Genomic DNA, 23,643 nt, shown 5'->3' with positions numbered 1-23,643 from the left:
TGTTTAACTTTGTCCTCATTACTTTTTTGGTGTAACCTGATCCAGTCATGGTGTGGCTTTTGTGCTCTTACAGGACCACTACACCAGGAGACACACAGCTTCTTGCCACTGAGGTGTATGACCTTCTACAGGCATCCGGAACAGCAGATGGCGATTGTGCGAATGAAATGAACTCCCGGAGGCGGAAGGCTCAGTTCTTTCTTGGAACAACAAATAAACGTGCCAAAACAGTGGTTTTACATATCGATGGCCTTGATGATACGGTAAATATTCCGTTTACTTGGATTTACTTCTAAGAAGCGGTGTAAATAGTTAGTTGCACGCCTCTGTTACCCATTTACCACGACTGTCCCAGGAGCAAGGTTTATAAACACACATGGATCTATAGGAAAAAGTGCAACCTATCCTTCTGTGTATCCTGAGCAATTTCATTTATTTACTGAGAGCATTGGCAGTGAACCTGTTTCATCATCTAATCAGACATCCTTGATTTCTTTTTGTTCAATTCAGCTGTGTAGGAAATTTACATTCTCATTCCTTGAGAAAATATCTGAGCGCTAAGTCCCTTCCATCCTTCACAATAGGGGAAATACCACAGAAAGTATAAAATTCACGCTATTAATACAATATATAGAGCCAACATTGAGATTTTTAAGCAAAAGTGGAGTTTCTCTTTAAAATCTATGCCATAAAAGACTGGTAACTCCAGTCCTGTCCACCACTGATTTTAGATTTAAGTTCAGGGCCTGTGTGCGTGACTTCAAATCGCACTCCGGCAGTTATTTCAATGCATGTATGCATACGATTCCCTCTAGCCGTGCTATGAATGCACCAGGTTTATTTTTTCCTCTAAACCTAGGTGCGCCTTATGGTCAGTTGTGTCTTATGGTTTGAAAAATATGGTAATGATCTTTCTGTGGGTAACAACATCGTTTTTTCCATTTTCTAAATTTGTGGGCTATTGCTTTTTTTTTATTTTATCATTTTTTTTCTTCTCTGAGCTGTAAGGGTAAATGTGTCCACATCCCTACCTGCATGCAGCTGCAGAAGCCTTGTAAAGAAGGGAATGGAGCATCATTAAAGTTCCAACCTTTATACCAAATGATCCCATTGTAGCAGTTGCGACAAGGCAGATCCCAATCAACTCAAATGGAGAAAATGGTTGCAGAGGGACTCACAGCTGTTTTGTGCTACTAATAGATCTTATGAGGATGTTTTGAATTGGGCCAATTCCATTTATTGGCTAACTAAAGAAAAAATATAAGCTTTCAGCCAGTAAGCCTTCTTCTACAGACTCTATTCCTGTATACTGACAATGTTAGACCACACAGCTTATATGCATTGAACATCAGAAGGAGGTACATTGATTTTGTTTGCAAATATAAATGTCACTCCACTCATGCATTAATTTCAACAGGACATCAGATCTTTAGAGCAGTTTTTGTGGATTCTGTTCATAAACCCTTAATTGAATTAAATTCTTAAAGTATAATTCCCAGATGTCTTGGGAAGGTAGAAAACTTTCTGAACCCTCCTCAGGAAATTGAGCAAAAGTTTGTGCAAATGTAAAGCCATTTACAGACTTCAGTCTACTGCACAGGAATGTAGTGTGCTTGGCAGCAGAGGGGAGAGTGAATGTTCTGCACGGAGATGGCGATGTGCTGACTAGCTGAAGGGTTGCAACATCTGCTTTGATGCGTTCCGTCAGCATGCATGCAAGGTGTCTGATAAACAGAACTAAACACTAACTGCTTAGCAATGAGCACTTCAGTCAATCAAAGCTTAACCAAGGGGAAATGCTTTTCTTATCATATGGAGCAAACAACTCTTGGCTTTCCAGCAATGGTTTATGATTTACAGTTCATTTTATCCACTTGGATTTATTATTTGAAGATGTAAGCATTGTACCTTTTAGTTACAAGTGGAGAACACATGCCAAGGTTGTCCTGTTTAACCAAGCGTAGACTTCACTGACTTAACAGGCTTGCTGCTAGGGCAATTACCGAGTTGAAAATGATGGTAAATACATGCGTGTGTCTTTGCTATAATAGAAAAAAAAATACTATAATTTAGTCTACAGTTAAAATTAAACTCTAGGAAAATAAAAAATGTAATTGGGTTCAGTTCCCAATCTTCAGACTGGAAAGTTAGGGCTAGTGTACACAGGACTTTGAGTTTAGTTTGTTTACACGTTTATACCAGTGTACATTAGCACAAAACGACAAACTGACTTCAAATTGCAATTGATTTTGATCTTGAGCTGAACTGCAGCTAAACTCCTGTTAAACTTTATATGGAACTGAATTAACCACTTGAAGACCCTGGGCTTTAACCCCCTTAAAGAGAACCTGTACTGAGTAAAAATATTTAAAATAAACACATGAGGTAACTTCAAATGAGCATTCCATAGTTACCTTGCCATCAGTTCTTCTCAGAAGCTCACCATTTTCTTCTGACAATTATCCCTTCCAGTTCTGACAATATTTTGTCAGATCTGAAATATATCAGTTGCTGTCAGTAAAATATCAGTTGTCAGTTATAGCTGAGAGGAAAACTGATGCACCAGGTAATGTCCATGTTTCCCTATGGCTCAAGTGGGCGATGTTACAGTTTAACTGTGTGCTGACCAGAAAGCTGTTATGGGTAATGGCCATTTTCAAAATGGAGGACGGAAAAATTCCCTTGATCACAGTGAACAAATACGACGCGGGACAGGAGAAAGACACTGAGGCGTAGACTACCTGGAAGGTAAGTATGACTTGTGTATGGTTATTTTGACTTTTAATTTTCAGTTCAGGTTTTCTTTAAGGACCAGGCACTTTTTTTCCATTCAGACCACTGCAGCTTTCACGGTTTATTGCTCGCTCATACAACCTACCACCTAAATGAATTTTGGCTCCTTTTCTTGTCACTAATAAAGCTTTCTTTTGGTGCTATTTGATTGCTGCTACGATTTTTACTTTTTATTATATTCATCAAAAAAGACATGAATTTTGGCAAAAAAATGATTTTTTTAACTTTCTGCGCTGACATTTTTCAAATAAAGTAAAATTTCTGTATACATGCAGCGCGAAAAATGTGGACAAACATGTTTTTGATAAAAAAAAACCCATTCAGCCTATATTTATTGGTTTGGGTAAAAGTTATAGCATTTACAAACAATGGTGCAAAAAGTGAATTTTCCCATTTTCAAGCATCTATGACTTTTCTGACCCCCTGTCATGTTTCATGAGGGGCTAGAATTCCAGGATAGTATAAATACCCCCCAAATGACCCCATTTTGGAAAGAAGACATCCCAAAGTATTCACTGAGAGGCATAGTGAGTTCATAGAAATTATTTTTTGTCACAAGTAAGCGGAAAATGACACTTTGTGACAAAAAAAAAAAAAAGTTTCCATTTCTTCTAACTTGCGACAAAAAAAAAATGAAATCTGCCACGGACTCACCATGCCCCTCTCTGAATACCTTGAAGTGTCTACTTTCCAAAATGGGGTCATTTGTGGGGTGTGTTTACTGTCCTGGCATTTTGGGGGGTGCCTAATTGTAAGCACCCCTGTAAAGCCTAAAGGTGCTCATTGGACTTTGGACCCCTTAGCGCAGTTAGGCTGCAAAAAAGTGCCACACATGTGGTATTGCCGTACTTAGGAGAAGTAGTATAATGTGTTTTGGGGTGTATTTTTACACATACCCATGCTGGGTAGGAGAAATCTCTCTGTAAATGGACAATTGTGTGTAAAAAAAATCAAAAGATTGTCATTTACAGAGATATTTCTCCCACCCAGCATGGGTATGTGTAAAAATACACCACAAAACACATTATACTACTTCTCCTGAGTACGGCGGTACCATGTGTGGTTTTTTTACACCCTAAGTGCGCTAAGGGGCCCAAAGCCCAATGAGTACCTTTAGGATTTCACAGGTCATTTTGCGGCATTTGATTTCCAGACTACTCCTCATGGTTTAGGGCCCCTAAAATGCCAGGGCAGTATAGGAACCCCACAAATGACCCCAATACAAATCAATTTCCGCTAACTTGTGACAAAAAATAAAATCTTCTATGAACTCACCATACTCCTAACGGAATACCTTGGGGTGTCTTTTCTCTAAAATGGGGTCATTTGCAGGGTTCCTATACTGCCCTGGCATTTTAGGGGCCCTAAACCGTGAGGAGTAGTCTTGAAACCAAATGTCACAAAATGACATTTGGTTTCAAGTTAGGGTGCAAAAAAGTGCCACACATGTGGTATCGCCGTACTCGGGAGAAGTAGTACAATGTGTTTTGGGGTGTATTTTTACACATACCCATATTGGGTGGGAGAAATATCTCTTTAAATGACAATCTTTTGATTTTTTTTTACACACAATTGTCCATTTACAGAGAGATTTCTCCCACCCAGCATGGGTATGTGTAAAAATACACCCCAAAACACATTATACTACTTCTCCTGAGTACGGCGATTCCACATGTGTGACACTTTTTTGCAGCCTAGGTGCGCTAAGGGGCCCAACGTCCTATTCACAGGTCATTTTGAGGCATTTGTTTTGTAGACTACTCCTCACGGTTTAGGGCCCCTAAAATGCCAGGGAAGTATAGGAACCCCACAAGTGACCCCATTTTAGAAAGAAGACACCCCAAGGTATTCCGTTAGGAGTATGGTGAGTTCATAGAAGATTTTATTTTTTGTCACAAGTTAGTGAAAAATGACACTTTGTGAAAAAACAATAAAAATCAATTTCCGCTAACTTTTGACAAAAAATAAAATCTTCTATGAACTCGTCATACACCTAACAGAATACCTTGGGGTGTCTTTTTTCTAAAATGGGGTCACTTGTGGGGTTCCTATACCGCCCTGGCATTTTACGGGCCCAAAACCGTGAGTAGTCTGGAAACCAAATGTCTCAAAATGACTGTTCAGGGGTATAAGCATCTGAAAATTTTGATGACAGGTGGTCTATAAGGGGGTGAATTTTGTGGAACCGGTCATAAGCAGGGTGGCCTTTTAGATGACAGGTTGTATTGGGCCTGATCTGATGGATAGGAGTGCTAGGGGGTGACAGGAGGTGATTGATGGATGCCTCAGGGGGTGGTTAGAGGGGAAAATAGATGCAATCAATGCACTGGGGAGGTGATCGGAAGGGGTCTGAGGGGGATCTGAGGGTTTGGCCGAGTGATCAGGAGCCCACACGGGGCAAATTAGGGCCTGATCTGATGGGTAGGTGTGCTAGGGGGTGACAGGAGGTGATTGATGGGTGTCTCAAGGTGTGATTAGAGGGGGGAATAGATGCAAGCAATGCACTGGCGAGGTGATCAGGGCTGGGGTCTGAGGGCGTTCTGAGGGTATGGGCGGGTGATTGAGTGCCCTAGGGGCAGATAGGGGTCTAATCTGATGGGTAGCAGTGACAGGGGGTGATTGATGGGTAATTAGTGGGTGTTTGGAGGAGAGAACAGATGTAAACACTGCACTTAGGAGGTGATCTGATGTCGGATCTGCGGGCGATCTATTGGTGTGGGTGGGTGATCAGATTGCCCACAAGGGGCAGGTTAGGGGCTGATTGATGGGTGGCAGTGACAGGGGGTGATTGACAGGTGATCAGGGGGGATAGATGCATACAGTACATGGGGGGGGGGGGGGTCTGGGGAGAATCTGAGGGGTGGGGGGGTGATCAGGAGGGAGCGGGGGCAGGGGGGGATAAAAAAAAATTCGCGTTGACAGATAGTGACAGGGAGTGATTGATGGGTTATTAGGGGGGTGATTGGGTGTAAACATGGGTCTGGGGGGTGGGCAGGGGGGGGTCTGAGGGGTGCTGTGGGCGATCAGGGGGCAGGGGTGGGAAATCAGTGTGCTTGGTGCAGACTAGGGTGGCTGCAGCCTGCCCTGGTGGTCCCTCGGACACTGGGACCACCAGGGCAGGAGGCAGCCTGTATAATACACTTTGTAAACATTACAAAGTGTATTATACACTTTGTATGCGGCGATCGTCAGGTTAACATCCCGCCGGCGCTTCCGTATGGCCGGCGGGATGTTGCGGCGGGTGAGCGGAGCCAGGCGGCGGCGGAGGATCGTGTCACGGATGACGCGATCGCTCCGCCCATGCCCTTACAAGGACCGCCGCCTCTGTGGGTGAGCTGGTCCTTGCGGGCTCCACTTCCCGGCCGCCGCTGTGCGTTAGGCGGTCGGGAAGTGGTTAAAGGTTCATGTACACTAGCCCTTGGTACAGGCCATGTGAAGGAAATCTAAAGTGTTAAAAAAAAAAAAGAGTTTAACTTACCCGGGGCTTCTTGCAGCCCCTTGGAGTCATCCTATTGCCATGCTGTCCTTCTGAGTCCCTCCAGCCTGTCACCGGCTACTGCGTATGCGCTGGCCAAGTCGCGCGCCTGATGCTGGAGCATACTAGGCATGAGTAGATCACTCCTGGCCTTCGGAGCAGGACACTAAAAAAAAAAAAAAAAAAGTAATCTAGTCCACCATTGCCTTTATGAAATACTGTAGATATTGCCCTGGTTCAGGGGTACTTTCTAGAGAACCCTAGCTGCAGCTCTAGGTCAAAAGATATCCTGTTGATACTTCCCTCAGCCTCCTCTGGTCCCCGACTACCAAGCACAGACCCCCCTTGCACATTTGGTCCGCGTTCTTCTGACAAGAATGCGGCTGTGCATGCCCAGTATCACGGAGTCACGGAGCTGCTCATGCACGAGCGGCTCCGGCTTATTGCGCATGCGTGGCTGTGCTTACGTGGCTATTTTTAATTTTTTTTTTAAATGTAGATGGTGTCACTTTTTTTGAAGTTTGCATTGAGAATATATTTCTCTAAAAAATGAATGAAGCTTTTTATTACCCATTGCAGCCAGCTACATGCCAGCTGTCTTTATTCCCCGAGGGCAAGGTAAAACATTAGTAAGCACCTCATAAGCTGCTGTAGGGAAACATTCCTCTGCTCCAGGCTTTGTACCGGTTTTGTCTTTAGTATTTGAATATTAATTAATATTATATGAAGTTGAAGACGCTCCATTAGATCAATACAAGTTTCTTTTTCTTTTCTCCCCAGTCTCGAAGGAGTCTTTGTGAAGATGCTCTGCTAAAAATCAAAGGCGTCATTAGCTTTACATTTCAAATGGCAGTTCAAAGATGTGTGGTGCGAATTCGGTCAGACTTAAAAGCAGAGGTAAGAGACTATATAAAATCCTAGTGCATTCCAATAGTTGCTCTACCTGAAATCAAGACGTCCGTATTTGGGTACATTTCTGCCAAGTTTGGACAGCCTCTAACCTTTATCTGTAGGAGACTCAAGTAATAATGCTCTCTTGATCTTAGGTTTACAGCACTCTGTAGTGTTTTTTTTTTTTTTTTTTTCCCCGTTTTTTGGTTATGTAGTGGATGTAGCAAGAGAAGTTAGACTAAACACGCGCGCGCCTTACTGGAGGACACATCACTGAGTGTTCAAAGTTGGATAGGGGTTTAAAGGACTAGCCAGGAGAAAATAAACTAATTAAATACACGTGTATGTGCAGTGCCAAGCATACGCATAACAAGGCTGTGTTCTTTTGAAAGTGATAACATTCAGGTATGCAAGTGACAGTTTTTCTCCAGTCTGGACTTAGTCGAAAAATAGCATAACACTTACTGATAACGAATTACCGCCATAAAGCTCTCTTCATGCAGAGAGCAGCTTCTGAGACCAGGGAAGAGATAAAAAGGGTCAATAGTTTCATAGAATTTAGCTCTGGCATACTGTAAAAATTGTCATTGAGCAAAGACAATGAAACATTAAACATTTAAAAAGTAGATTTAGACATATAGTTGAACTGGAATATATCAAAAAGTCATTTTTGGGAATAGGAGAATAGATACAATTGTTTATCACATTAGTTAACTTGAGAGAAAATGAGAGAAAATGGAATATCTCACTATCAAAAATATAATGGTTATTAACTAGCTTGATTTACTTAGGCTACACACACTATAGAGGACTCTGTGCTGAGGTAAGGGGAGCAAGGCACATAACAATACACTATGGTAAATAACTTTTCTGACAGGTAGGGCAGTGCTGTAATGACAGCACTATACTTGATGTCGTGTTTGTTTGTTTTTTTGTTTTTTTTTTAATGTTTTCATTTGATAGTCTCTTAAGGCAAAGTTCTTACTGTGCATTCCTGCGTAAGATGGCACATGTGCTACTCCTAAGCGAAGGATTTTCCTGAACATATTGCTATATGGATAAGTAGTAGTTCTATTTGACCCAATCAAATTGAAAGCCTTGTTATTCGAATACTAAAAAAAGTAATTCTAGAATTAAGTGCCATGGATTCAATATGCAGATGTGTTTGTGTAGTGTGGCAGGAATATTATGTTTGCATATCTACTTATAACCATGCTCCAGGAAAAAAAAAATGTATGCAGTTTTGCATGTTATGGAAAGGGCGTTAAGAAATGCTACTGCCTGTGTCATGCAAATAAAAGAGTTTTCCTCACTTCTTGACTCTGGAGCCTATGTGGCTATCCATGACAGACCTGCCTCGCTACTGTCACATTACACTGATTCTTGGCTCACTGCACTGGCTACCTGTCAAATGGAGAATACCGTATTTTTCGGACTATAAGACGCTTCAGACCATAAGACGCACCTAGGTTTAGAGGTCAAAAATAATATATATATATAATTTTGAACATGGTGCAGGGCATCTTGTGGAGCTTTCTCCCCCCCCCCCCCCCCCCCCCCCCCAAGCGCCTGAGGTCAGTGATGTGAGGCAGGGTTTAGACTGTAAGATTCTAAGATTCTAAGCACAGTGAAATGAGGCAGAGATTACTGTGTAAACTCCTGAGTGCAGGTAATGGCTGTAAGGATTTAGCAAACAGAGATTGTGCTGTCCCCAACACTCAAAATGACCAATTCCAACAGATTGCACAGTATACAGATAATGTGGGATGTAATATTATTCAATACATTTTTTTTTTTTTGTGTTTGCAGAAGCTCTTGCACAAACCAATCATTCAAACGTCTGGAGCAATGCACCCCAAGGTGGCAATCAGTGGGTGCTTACAAATAGAATTAAAGATCTCAGTATTATAAATGCAAAACTTTAGCCCAGGGGTCCCTAAACGTTTTGGGTCGAGGGCCGGGTCAACATACTTCAGACTGCTGGTGGGCCGGAGTATACATAAAATGATGTAGAAGTATTTGCAGGCCAGACAGTGAAGCATACCCAGGTGACAACCTGCAGTCCAATTGGACAGCAGTGTCGCCTGATGTGGAATTTGATTGGAAACCAGCGAATTACTGCTTTCTGGCTTCCATGTGGATGGGTGGTGCCAGCACTGCTATTCTATATGTGGACTATTATTATTTCAAGATGTAGCTGACCACATCTATAAGTAATATATTTTGTTTGTGGGGGGGCCGGTAAAAAAGCCTCAGGAGGCCACATTCGGCCCGCGGGCCTTAGTCTGAGGACCACTGACTTTCACTAATGGTCAGAGATACTCATCGTAGTTATTACAGAACTCCATCTTGATGTAGTCCCTGCAGTGTGGCCTGTCTCCATCTCTGTAAGCTGCTTGTCACCCGACCAGCCATTGGCTTGTTTCCTGCTCGTCCCCCCTTGTCACCTGACAGCCATCGGCTTGCTACCAGCTTGTTACCCGTTTGTCACCCACCAGATGTCGACTTCTTACCTGCTTATCCCCCGCTTGTCATCCGCCAGAGGTCGGCTTGTACACTGCTCATCACCTGCCAGTTGTCGACTTTCAGCAGTGTCTGTAAGGTCCAACACGCTCCTCTCTAACATCTATCAGCACTGGCTGCGCTTATTTATTATTTATTTATTTATTTATTCATTGTATTTATAAAGCGCCAACATATTACGTAGCGTTTCCTGAATAGCGGTACCAATAGCTGCAAAACCCAGACTGGATTACACCAGAAGCTGTCAGGTGACGAGAGTCTCAGGCAGGAGATTTGTCCTGCAACTACTAAGACTTGAGAGTATCAGTCTGGGTTTTGCAGCTATTGGTACCGCTATTCAGGATCAGGAAGAGCAGCCTGTGCTAGTGGAGGGAAGTGAAGAGCGCTTTGGACCTTACAGACACTGCTGGAAGCCGACAACTGGCGGGTGACGGGCAGCTTACAAGCCGATGGCTAGATGGTGACAAGCAGGTAAGGAGCAGCTTTCAAGCCGACATCTGGCGGGCGACAAGCGGGCAGCGAGTAGATATGTGGCGGGTAACGAGCAGACAAGTGGCGGTTGACAATCGGGTAACGAGCAGCCACGTGGTAGGGGACTAGAAAGTAACGAGCAGACAAGTGGCGGGTGACAAGTGGGTAATGAGCAGGCATGTGGCAGGTGACAAGCGGCTTACAGGGAAGGAACACTGCATGGATTACATCAAATTCTGCAACTACGATGAGTATCTCTGATAGTCGGTGGGGATTTAGGGGAGACGTGTTCTGTAGTGCCACATTCGGACAATAAGACGCACCAACATTTTCCCCCTCTTGGGGGGAAAAAATGCAGCTTATGGTCCGAAAAATGCGGTACTTTTCAAGACTGGTCTGTTGACATTCAAATTCCTACACAATTTGGGCGGAGTTTGTATACTCTCCTCGTGTCTACATGCGTTTCCCCCAGGCACTTCGGTGTCCTCCCACATCCCCCCAAAAAAACAGATACGTTTATTGGCTTTCCCTTAAATTGGCCCTAGGGCCTTTATCCCACTACAGAGCTGAATTGCAAATCGCTAGTTATTTTTAAATCGCTAGGGTTGCTACTTTATCATAGAAATCATGAGAAGTATTTTCCACTATAGTGATTCGATTTGCAAATCGCAATCGCTTTCTGCAGCGATTTTAAGAGGAATAATGCAATGCAAATGAAAAATTGCAATCGCATAACAAAATTTAATGAAAAATCACAATCGCTGGCGTTTGTGATTGCGATTGCTAGTGGAAAAGGGCCCTTAATAGACAAATAGACCTATGGTAGATTTTTGATTGTGAGCCCCTCGGAGGGACAGTTAAGTGACAAGACAATATACTCTGTACAGCGCTGTGGAGGATGTCGGCGCTATATTAATACTAAATAATGATAATCCATAAACTTGGTCTCTCCCAGAGTGCACCTCAAAACTTTTAGAGCCAGAGCTTTCTGTCATGCTGCCCCTACCCTTTGGAACTCTTTACCGCACCCAGTAAAGACATCCCCTATTCCTGGGGTTATTCACATGCAGACTGAAAAGCTACCTGTTTAGCCTGGCATTTGCGGAATTGTAGAATTTTTCCTCTGAGCCACAATTTTCCATTCACTAAATTACTGGTGTGAGCCATGTTTATGTGCCTTGAGTCCAACAGGAGAAATGCACTTTACAAATGTTTGTTTTGCATGAACAAAAGTGGTCCTAGGGGACAGAATGTGAAAAACAGCATTAAATGCTTGTCCAGGGATCTAACTATTGTCACTCTGCAAAACAAAAACAAAAGTTACTTCTGTCTGTGCCCTTTTGGAGAGATTTAGCCACTCCCTGTGAGGACAGGAAATGAGGGACATTTTCCTTGATGGAGATGCAAACTGCATGAAAAACCCAATATGTTAACTAGGATAACAAAAAAAAAAAAAAAAATCCTTGTAGTTCAGCTGCTATCATGCTTCTCTAATGAAGCTTGCCTGCGTTGCTCCCTTAGTAATTTCTGCTTGTGCTGTTCTTTTATCCCAGGCTTTGGCCACAGCAATTGCATCTACCAAAGTAATGAAAGCACAGCAAGTAGTGAAAGGCGAGTCTGGAGAAGAGGTAAGACGTCTGGTGGGTGAAATTCATTATTATTGTAGTGCTGTAGAAAGTTTCTCAGGCTAGTTATGTATTTAATACTTATGCGTTATTTCTGACTACTTCTTTACCCATTTTCTGCCTTCTAATACATATGCAGTCATATTGGAGACCGTTAAAGCGGATCCGAGGTGAAAAACTAACTATAGCAAGTAACTTGTCTATATATCTTATCTAAAGTTTAGATAGTTTACACAGCATATCTAGGTGCAAACAGCTTCAAAAGTTTATGAATATTTATTCCTGTGATACAATGAGGGCAGCCATGTTCTGTTTGTCACATTGTCACAGGCTGAGGGCTGGAGATGCTATCAGCTTGCCTGTGTGTATATTCAGTCACCTCTCCTCCTTCCTCCACCCCTCTGCCTCTGAAATCAATGGCTAGTAACCTCCTCCTCCTGCCCAGACTGAGCTCCCATAAGCCCTTGCTACAGTGCCAAGGCACAAAAAGACCTGTGGGAGAGGCTTGTTTAGTTTATAGGGAATTAGAGTATCAAAACAAAAGTATTTGGCTTGAGGAATGGCCTATAAACTATATGAAAGGAACACAATTATGCAATGAGTAAAAGTTTATCTCGGATTCACTTTAAGAACTGACTGTATAATCCTGTTTACACATTTCAGTATTGTCTGCAGGAATGTGTTTGTTTTCTCACAGTCTACTTGTTGAACTGCATTTTTGCACATTAGCATGTACGTTATTCAGATGTTTGGAAAGGACATTAGGGTGATTAAGAAACTGTGTACACCACGATGTGTAGCAAGGCCTGCAGTATGCGCTGATGCATGTTATCCCATGCATAGTTTTGCCTATGGCAGTGATCTGCAAATTTGGCTCTCCAGCTGTTAAGGAACTACAAGTGTCACAATGCATTGCAGGAGTCTGACAGCCACAGTCATGATTCATAAAGGCAAATGCATTGTGGGACTTGTAGTTCCTTAACAATTGGAGAGCCAAGTTTGCAGATCACTGGCCTATGGAATAGTGTGCATGAAGCCATAACACATTGCACAGGAACACATAATTGTAAATGGCATTGGCCTCAATTCACTAAGCTTCTCTCCTGTCTTTAATAACGTTTCTAGAGTCATCACCATGGTGATGAGGCATGTAGTATTTAGGAAACCTTTTACCTCAGGCAAACCTAAAGTTAACTTCTGTCTTTAATTTAACTCTTCAATCCTTAACCCCTTCAGCCCTCAGTGTATTTTCCCCTTATGGACCAGAGCAATTTTCACCTGTCGACGCTACTCCCATTCTTTTGCCAATAACTTAATCACTACTAATCACAACAAAATGATCTGTATCTTGTTTTTTTTCGGCACCAATTAGGCTTTCTTTGGGAGGTACATTCTGCTAAGCATTATTTGATTCTAAATGCATTTTAATTGGAATAATAAGAAAAAAAATTAAAAATGCACTATTTTTTAGTTTTTGGCCATTTATAGTGTTAAAATAAAATGTTCTACTGTGGATAAAAGCCACACATTTTATTTGCCCATTGGTCCCGGTTATTGCAACGTTTAAAAAATGTCCTTAATATAATATATGGCATCAATATTTTATTTGGAAATAAAGGTGCATTTTTTCAGTTTTGCGTTCATCACTAATTACAAGCCTGTATATTAAAAATTAAAAGTAGTATGCCCTCTTGACATAAATAATAAAAAAGTTCAGTCCAAAAGATAGATATAATTTTTTTTTTTTTTTATGTAATTTTTTTCCCCTATACAAAAAAAATGGGGTACTATGGGAGGGTGTGGAAAGGAAAAAGGTAATTATAAAAGTCAGTGTTGGGATTTTTATTAAATAAAAGTATATTTTGGTGTAATTTACTTTTTGTGAATTGGAAGTAATGCGTGGCAATGTAACGACAGGAAGATACAATGAATGCAGGCGTCTCATAGACGCCCGCTTTCATTGAATTGGAGACTTAGATTATTGAATGGATCTGTTCATTAATCTGTGGGCTAACGAACGGCAGCAAGCACGCGCGCACGAACAGGCGGGAGAGTGCACAGCGGCGGAGTTGCGTATATCTACGCCCCTAGACCTAAGATGAAGTTTGCAGGGGCGTAGATATACTGTACCCGATGCAACAACTAGCTCAAATAACTCCAGAATTCTAACAGGCTGTTAATTAACTGTGTGAAAATAACTACAGAGGAGGTAACTTAAGGAATGATAACTCTCACTGTGTGGTGGCAAGTTTTCTGTTGCCTTATTATCTCTAGCATGATCTTAGTAAATTGAGGCCATTTAGTAAGCTATAATTTAGTAGCTATAAAAAAAACTGGTGAAGCACAGGGGACATTTTATATCACAATTCCACAGTAATGGACCAGCCAAGACAACTGCAGTGTTTTTTTTATTTTGTTCTTAGGACACAGTTATTGACCTGAAAGCCTTATAGTGTACCTAAATATTGTACCATTCCATAGATGTTTAACATGGCTCTTTCCTCTCTTCTTGCATCTACCCTTGAAGTTGTTGGTTCCATTTCAAGACACACCTGTGGATGTGGAACAGAACACAGACTTACCAGACTACCTACCGGAGGATGAAAGCCCGATGAAGGAGCAGGATAAGGCCGTGTCTCGTGTTGGGGCACATCAGGACAGTGCAAGCAATTGGCTCAGCACTGCGGCAAACTTTTTATCCAGGTCCTTTTACTGGTGACATGGGCTTAGGATTCAATGACTGCAGCAAGATTCAAAGAAATATTTCAATCATCCCAGTGAAGTGCAATTTTGCAATAAAATAATCCACATAAAGTTTTAAATAGCGCAAAATTTATGCTGTGTTTTACCTGTACAGTAGGCGATCTCGTAGAGCCAACATCGCGGAACGAAGGTTGCAGAATGCGCTGCTTTTATTGTGCGTTGCCTCACTTTGTAAATGCATCCACCCTTTGCTATTACACCGTCATGTGGTAAGCCAAATGATTGTGATAGTGAACACTTGTAAATAAGTGTCTTGATTCAGCCTTAAGGTCACTGGTATGTCTATTACACAGGAATTCTGCTCACCGTGATACTCAGGACCTCATTCTTATTAGACGTTAGCAGTGCATGAAGACCTTTCACAGAATTCTTCTGTTTCTTGCCTTATTTCGGAAGTGTGTTACTTGTGATATAAGCGTTTTGTTATAAAATGCACAACCTTTGTTTTTTCTTCTTTAACACTCGTCGCAAGACGTTAAAGCTATCCAAATGCCTTTTACATCACGAATTGCTCATGAGTTCACAAACTGCCCCTATGCATGGCTTAGTTAGTATTCGGGAGCGCAAATGACATCTGTAATTCTCTGAAATTTCCAGTGGTACCGCCTTGACCTTCTAGGGAGGGTTTTTAAAATGTGTTTGTCAGTCTTGCAGTCTCAGTAACTGATCTTGCCGTATGAAAAAGGAGGAACGGGGCATAGCATCCCATTATTATGTACAACTATAAAGAGTAAAAGAAATGCAGTTTGTGAAGGGTTTGTCCACTTAACGACTCCTGTAGGGGGATGTCTGTAAGTCTGAGATGTCGAGGAGACTTGTGTCATGTTATAGTTCCACAGTGTGTGTGAAGTCCTGTACTTTTTATATATATATTTTTTTTCCCTCCTGCATTTAGTAACCTCTGCTAACGAAAGTTGGCCATACATCTAGCAATATTGTGGTCTGATCCACCATCCTATTTGATAATTTTATCTAATCAGATAAAAATCTAATAAAAATCGGTCAAATGTATTGATCAAGCAAGGTTGAAAATCTTTGTCTGAAGTGGTTGATCGGGTGCATGGCAATGACAGCATACGAGAGCTAGATGAAACCCTGGCCGCTGTGCACCCCTCTTCCTCCCACTCTTGGTGTTTATGCATTGTTTTACCTGCTCCAGCTGTGGTGACTCCCAGTCTCGACCGCTGTCTCCGCACAGCGACCACAGGCACGCGCGTGTGATGGTGGCACTCGGGGGAGCCAGCATTACGAGACCGGGAGTTGGTTAAGCTTGGGCAGTTGAGAGTACAATGCACGGGCACATTTACATATGGGGGAACATCGGCAGAAGCCGCATCCCAAGGACGATTTCCAAGAGATTTCATGCTAAATTTGATCATGAATCGGTCTGTGGTGTATGGGCAGCCAACAGATCTCTCTCCAATCAGAGAGAGCTCTGACTCTTAGTTGATCAGAACAGAAGTCTGGGAGTTGATCTGCCCATACATAGCTAGATGCATAGGGCACCTTAAGCTAGCGAAGCTGCAGGAGGCAGGATTTGGGAGTGAATGGTCCAGAAATTGTACAGAAATCTGGGGATGTGTAATGTAATAGTTGCACGTCAGACTTACTATTCCCTCCTTCCCAGTAACTGGGTGTATGGAGGTACGCTTTATATTACCGTGTGTTCTGCTACGCTTAATCACTATTAACATCTAAAGGGCGGAACATAATCCATCCCCCGTTCGGCTTTAGAATACAGGCATTTTTTATTTTTTTTTAGGGGAATGAGTAACTTGTTGTGTATGCAGTGGAAAACTAAGAAAAAAAATAGGACCAGTAAGTAGCCATTGCTATAGCAGGTCCAGAACAAAACCACTTTTTTGGACCAATAGGAGCATTCCTGTAATGTATGTATAAATCTTGGTAATGGTGTTCGGAGCTCCCAGTAATCTTAAAGAAGTATAACTTCAGTAAGGTATTTTTCTAATGTGTTCAAAATCCTCCTCTTTTAAATACGGTTTTGCATTTACCATGTTTCATTACTACTTTGCTTAAGAAACTTCACATGGTACTGCAGTACCTTCCATAGATTACATGCAGCAGCTGTACACCAGCCACTTGACTGCTTTACAGCTGCTTTCTGGTCTTCTCTGCTTTGCTAAGCACTAAAAAAAAACAAAAAAAAAACACATTAAATGATCCATTACTCATGGTTTCATTCCAGGCATGCCTCTGCTCAGTGTTCTTTTAGTGCAGTCTGCCTGTCCCCATAATACTACTTCAGCTACCAAACAAAGTTGCTGGTTTAGGACAGTGTACCCGAGTTGAATAGCAGACTGTGCCATGAGAGCACAGAGTAGATGGGTAAACGGCAGTGGCTAAGGAGCCTCAAAACCTTACAAGGACATCTTCAGTGTAAAAGGTGCAATCAGAAGGAAAATAATTGACGGATGCCACTATTCAACGCACATATAGAGGTTCTCATTACCAGCAAAGCATCAATCAATAAAAATGGCTGGAGAACCCCTAGTGGGCATGTCTGATCCCGGTGCCCCAGTGCGGTTGCAACCTTTGCATCTATTATTGCTACACCACTGGTAAATGGCTCACTAGTGAGTTTCATGCTACAGTTTGAAGTGCTTAGCAGAAGCAGCATGGATCTGGGCTGCTGCAGTAGCAGGCGGGTGGTGATTTACCGGAATGGAGCTTCTGCTGCAAACTGCTATTTGAAAACAAAGAATAGTGCTGCTGTGTCATATCCAGTTTCAGTGTGCTTGCATTATTAATGACAGAGGGATTTTTATCACACCTGCAAAATGTCTTTGGTGACTCCAGTTACTTACAAGGGAGGGAGATGTGTAGATGGTCATTGTAAAATTGTTTCTAAAAATAATAAAATAATGAATGCAACTTGCCCCGGTTGCTGTGCTGATTTTTCAGCTTCTATTGCTTTGAGTCTAGTTTTGATCTGCATCATCCTGGGGTAGTGCCTGAAAAGGCATAACAGCCGTAATACTACTATTATTGTGCTTTCTTTTAGAGGGTTTATGGTAGAAAGCATATTTCTTATTACAGGTTTCCTTTCCAGTGTTAGACACAAAGGTAAAAAAGGTTTTATATCCTAAACTGTTCTGTCATTATAAATTAGCAAATAGTCTTTTATCCAGACTGGAGTTATAAAGTCGACAAAAGTAAAGATGAGTAACTGTCTTACTGATCTCCCTCTGCAGGCTGATAATGATAGTCTGCTAGCTATGAACCCCAGCGGGTCCCCAGACTCTCCTGGACTTTTGTGTGGTGCCGGTACGCTCTCTAAATATAGTGACATCTATCAGCATTTGGATATATGCAAGGAGTGGGGACCCTCTCAGATTCCCCGCGTAACAAACACCTGCATGGCTCACAGTGGGTAGATCAGTAAAGGTGGCCACTAATGATACAATTCGCCAGACAATCGTTTACGAGGGATTATTTGTATGAACGATTGGAAATACATTTTTGGGACCACTAACGGACAAACATCTCCTAACCAATCAGATTATTGGTAATTGAGACGATTTTTGGATCAATCCAGTCAGTCTGATCGTATTGGTTGAGATTTTTGCCCGTTAGTGGTCCCAACCGTTCATTTTTCAATCACTCATGCAAATAATCATACGTTTGCCGAATTGTACCATTAGTAGCCACCTTAAGACTGCACTAAAACAATCTTTCTACTGAATCAGTTTTTGTACCTCAGTTCAGATACACTTTAAGGGCTCTTCCACCCAGAGTCTGTTCCGCCGCAATGGACAGTATCACTGTATTACAATGCAGTGCAATGATATTCCTATGGGGCTTTCCACGTCGAGGTGGGTTCCTGATGCAGTAATGCTGTTTCTAGGGAGGCATACTTACATTGTACAGTATGCCTTACTGTATGGCCCCACTGCAGTGGTAATGTCCGGTGCATCTTTTTGGTGGTTTGCACTTTTATCACAGTGCAATGGACTCTGTCTGGAAGGGCCCGAAAGCACACCTTTTGAGAGAATCCTAGAAGTGGCCTTTACTGATCTCCTACAATGTGCAGTTTTTCCAGTTTCTGTGCTGGTCCGCTGGCTATAATGCTTTCTTCTTGTCTCATCTGTTGCAAACATGCTGATCAGGTGTCCTGGTACTTATCTGGCACTTCTTGTCCACATACCTGCTCCATGCTGAAAGTGTTAGATTCAGAGGATCAGCCTTACAATGAGGGAAATTTTAAGCAGGAGATCAGCAGCAGCTGTATTCATAATTCTTAACGGGTGAACTTTAAAGTTGTTACTGTTAAAGCTCCAAGCTGACTAGGTCCATCCGATGCATTCACATGTTAATTTAGGACCATATGTTTCCTTTGTACAGACTCCAGCAGTTGCCTGCTTTATACCATAGTGCCATCTTTAAAGACCTTGCCATTTTTCCACCTTGAAAGAATTGTCTCCTTTCCTTTCTGTTTTCTATAGTGGTGTTTTTATATTTGGAAATGTTTGTAATACAATGTCAATGTCTGATTGCAACACCGTGATTGATAGAGAAATGTGGTCGTGTCTCTTGCTCCTGTTAACCACATGTCACGTTGCACAACATGGCTAGGAATGGCTGAAATAAGGTATAATCGGGAGAAATGTAATTGTTTGCTAGGTTATGTATCTGTACAACTTTATAGAAAAAGTATGTGTTTTGTATTTTACGAATACAGAGTATTTAAACTTTTGTTGCATGGCAAAGGACCACGTATGTTGGACTGGCCAGTACATGAGCCACATAAGAGGTATCAGAAGTATCCAAAGGCAACCATTTTGACCACTGCCATTAAAGTGGACCTGAACTCTTGCACAGGACAGAAGGAAAACCTAGAGAAATGAATCCTGGATGTATTCCCACAATGCATTGCAGGAGTCTGACAGCCACAGTCATGACTCAAAGGCAAATGCATTGTGGAACTTGTAGTTCTGTAACAGCTGGAGGGCCGAGTTTGCCCATGCCTGGTTTAGCCTGTCTAATTCCACCTCATCTGTGACTAAGCACAAGTTGTAATTTGATCTCTTCAGTTGTGTCCGCTTCTGTCGTGGCGGAGTGCTAATTGGTAAACAGAGGATGCTAACAATGTCTGCTTCCATGAAAGCAGGAAGTAGAAACACTGCAGATTTATTGCAGGATTTGTATCAGCTGTAATAAAGGAATGTTTTTGGTTTTTTTTCAGACATTTCTTTGGAGTTCAGGTCTGCTTTAATCTGAATCTTTTGAATTTGAATGTGGTGGCTTTCAGGGAACAGACATAAAATGCACTGCTTTTTTTGTTTTTTCTACTTGAAGTTCTTTGCTTGCAGCTAACATATGTTAGGTCAGGTTCAGGTTGTCGGGGTTCCATTGTGGAATTTAGAGAAAATTGCCTCTCTTAGTTAAATGCTACTTTTACTTGATAGGTAAAGTAACAACCTTTCCAGGTTCGCTCTATGCATTTCAAATTCTTACTTTGTCTTGACGATTTTGTTCAGATGTAAGCCACTACAACGTTTTCCTGATAGAAAATGCTACATGGGAGTTTCTGCTTTAAGCTGTTGTTCACTTCCAGGTTGGCCAACTGGGGTCCTCTGTAGATGTATATGCACACGTTCTGTAAAACACTGTAAATATGCTGGGACTGCAAATATTTACCTTGCTGCACTGGGAGGCAATATACTTGCACAGAATCATCAACGTTTGAGGCTGTACTGTACACCAAATGGTGTGTCTTGCATACCAAACACTCTACCATTGACATGTTTGCAGACAAATGAAATCTGAATTTATATCTGGCTTCAAATTAAAATATATGTGGAGTTACGAGATGACTTGCGTTTATTGTGTTGAGTATTAACTAGGCATGAAAGTGAATAAATTGCCCAGCTATTCAAGCTGCAATCAGTAATTTAGCACCAAGGAGTCAACCAGTCAGCACCTGGACCCAAAAAGGTGCAAAGGCAACCAGCAAAAAAAGAAAAGGGCCGGACCTTGACCTGCATTTTTCAGCAATACAGTAGTAACTTAATTTATTTGTACCATAGCCACAGTGAAGCACCACTGTGCTTCCCTGTGGCTATAGTAGAAATAAATGAAGCTACTATTGCTGAAAAACCCAGGTCAAGACCCGGTCTTTTTCATTTTTGCTATTAAAAAGGACCCAAATTAAAAATACAAGATTTCAGAAATAAAATACATTTTCTAAATTCTAATAATAAATAGTAGCCTTTTTTCAGCTGTATGATGACAAATATAAAATATTTTACACTTATTGGAGGAACCCCTCCCTTCCTTTCATATTGCCAGGACAGAATCCGGCAGGCTGGTGGAGTAGATAAAAAACAAAAACACAGGCTGCTACTGATGATGTCACAGGGGAGGTGATCTCAGCTTGTGTGAGATTTCACATAGACGACGCTCCTGTGAGGGAGGGTAGCTGATGACAAACACACCCATGATCTAAAACCTCCTACTAAGCTCAGAAATAATGGCTGCCACCTGTATAACCCTAGTTTATGAAAAGAGAAGGGTGAAAAGCATGCACTGAAATGCTCATAGACTTGAAGGAGTGTTTATTTATCTTTGTATGTGTCAGAGTGGTGCAACTAAATATTTTGAATTAAAAAAATGTTTGGTTTGGGTCCGCTTTAACTAGGGATGGTCAATGAGACGCAAATGCTGAGTTGATGCAACATTATGCCCATGTATTTAGCTTGAAAACGGACCATATATCTAAAGAGTAGAACACAATTATTTATTCTAATGTCTGGAATCCAAAGATATAACAACAAGAGTTGTTTAGGTGATTGACTAATGCTACAAGATTTCTTTGCAAGCTTTCAAAACTTTCTTCTTACACATGCCTGAAGAAGAAACTTAAAGTTTCGAAAGCTTTGCAAAGAAGTCTTGTACAGTTAGTCAACAAAGGTATCAGCTAAACAACTTTTGTTATATCTTCGGATTCTTTCCATAACTAATACTGGACCACACGCTAATGTCTGGAATGTTTGTGGTCCGCTTGCAGATCTAGAAAGCCTCAAGCGTGGCGACTGATTTAGCCAAACTGATGCATGTTCTATTTTGAGTGCACTTCCACTCATTCTGCCCTTGCAACCCAATCACAATTGGGAAATGTTAAATTCCTGGAAATGTTTTAGAAGTGCCCTTTTAAGAAACTGCTAGTTATGTTTTGTTGTCTTTACAGAGGAAAGCTGAGTATTGTGAATAGGAGATGCCATCTCTTAAGGTAGCCATACACTGGTCGATTTGCCATCAGATTCAACCAACAGATAGATCCCTCTCTAATCGAATCTGATCAGAGAGAGATCGTATGGCTGCCTTTACTGCAAACAGATTGTGAATCGATTTCAGCATGAAACCGATCACAATCTGTGGTGGTGGTGGTGCTGCCGCTGCCCCCGCCCCCCGCATACATTACCTGCTCCGGCCGGCGCGACTCCCCTCTGTCCCCGCAGCTGCTTCTCCGTGCTGGTCTCCGGTCCGGCTGGCTTGTCTTCACTGAACCTCCTGTCCGGGGGAAGTTTAAACAGTAGAGGGCGCTCCACTGTTTAAACTTCCTGCCAGGACAGGAAGTTCAATGAAGCAGCAGCTGGTCCAGAGCCCAGCGGAGAAGAAGCTGCGGGGACAGAGGGGGAGTTGCGCCGGCTGGAGCAGGTAATGTATTGCCGCTAGCGTCGGTCGTCGGGCATTCCAATGCTGCTATCGACGCACTCCCGACCCGCCGGCGATCGAGGGAAATCTTCCGCATGGACGGATCGACAGGAACGATTGATTTCGGACGGAAATCGATCGTTCTGTCAGCGTTTGCGCAACGATTTCACAGCAGATTCGATCACAGTGATCGAATCTGCTGTATATCGGCGGCAAAATCGTTAGGTGTATGGGCAGCTTTAGATCTACCAATTTTAAGCCACATCAGATAACTCTCTCATGTCTGTGTGTATTCTTTTCAGCAATTACTTGCTCAGTTGTGGTGAAAAACAGTTGTTCTATTGTATCTTCCTCACAATGGACACTAATCGTTTATTTTGGATCCATCCCTGTGGAGGATGTGGAATAATCCATCATGAGCATGGATGGGAGTAGATAGTGTACATGCACACTTTGTTTCTAAGCGAGTAAATCTGTTTCTAGGCAGCTAAGTGGTACAGTGAACACTCTCACCTTTCAGTGCTGTAGTCTCAGCCAGGGCACGGTTTGCATGGAGTTTGTATGTTAACCCCATGTTTACATTAGGGTTTTCTGGGCAAGGCAAGTAAAAGCAGCGCTGGAGACTTCGGCACTGCCATAGGCCATAATAGGAATTACGGCTAAAGCTCAGACAGTAATTTGTGCGCCGTCAAAAGACCGTGCCCAAATTATTATAAAAACAGTGTAATTCAACCGACAGCAATAGCTGGAACCGAAATTACATCTTACCCCAGTGTCCACGGCGACCTGGAGGGGTAATGGTAATTAACGTTGCTGGAACTTTTGCTGGAGCATGGTGAGCAGTTTTTGTTTTTTGGCTTGACCCTGTGCCCAATTTCCCGACTGCTTAATTATAGGTGCGCCTTCTGGTCACTCTAGTTTCCCCTCGCATCCTAAAAACATGCTAATTAGGGATGGTCAATGAGATACAAATAATTAGTTGAAGGAGATTCAGGCACATTTTGTATGCAGCTTAACTCCTGCCAAGAATTTGATCTTTTTTAAAGCTGCATGAATTTGCATACAGAATTTGCCTCATCTTGCATATTTTTATTTTATTTTTTTTGCACTTCATTGGCCATCACTACTGATAAGTGGGGTTTGTGGACGAAATGCAAGTCTTTCTGAGTTGATGCTAATTTTTGCAGCTTGGAAATGGACCATCAAATGCTTTAGCTGGCTGAATTTGATTGGTCCATTTTCAAGATGCATGTGTTTGCATAAAATTTGTATCCTCTAGTTTATTTGTCCTTCCCTACCGGCAAGGTAACCAGTTCCCCTGAAATTTAAACTATGGATGGGGCATTAAACTATGGCTATGGGGTCGATTCATAAAGCATTACCGGATTCGGTAATGCAGAAACCAGCTGACTTTACCGAGCACTTAAG

The 23,643-nt window shown here is 42.1% G+C and overlaps 1 protein-coding gene across 2 annotated transcripts in view; it reads left to right on the top strand.

Moving 5' to 3' along the window:
* Positions 1-14,600, top strand: part of ARMC1 (armadillo repeat containing 1) — a 66,502-nt gene extending 51,902 nt beyond the window's left edge. The window contains exons 4-7 of one of the 2 annotated variants that reach the window (XM_068237441.1): positions 74-263; positions 7,049-7,165; positions 11,707-11,781; positions 14,306-14,600. In XM_068237441.1, coding sequence (XP_068093542.1) covers positions 74-263; positions 7,049-7,165; positions 11,707-11,781; positions 14,306-14,497 — 574 coding nt within the window. In that variant the 3' untranslated portion in view covers positions 14,498-14,600. Of the gene's footprint in view, positions 1-73; positions 264-7,048; positions 7,166-11,706; positions 11,794-14,305 lie in introns of both variants that reach the window. The other variant, XM_068237440.1, reaches the window with a different exon arrangement.
* Positions 14,601-23,643: the final 9,043 nt, after the last annotated feature.

Source organism: Hyperolius riggenbachi, chromosome 5, assembly GCF_040937935.1.
Source record: "Hyperolius riggenbachi isolate aHypRig1 chromosome 5, aHypRig1.pri, whole genome shotgun sequence".
NCBI classification, from domain to species: Eukaryota; Metazoa; Chordata; class Amphibia; order Anura; family Hyperoliidae; genus Hyperolius; species Hyperolius riggenbachi.
Note: the sequence above shows the minus strand (reverse complement) of the source record. Positions and strands in the feature narration are given on the sequence as shown.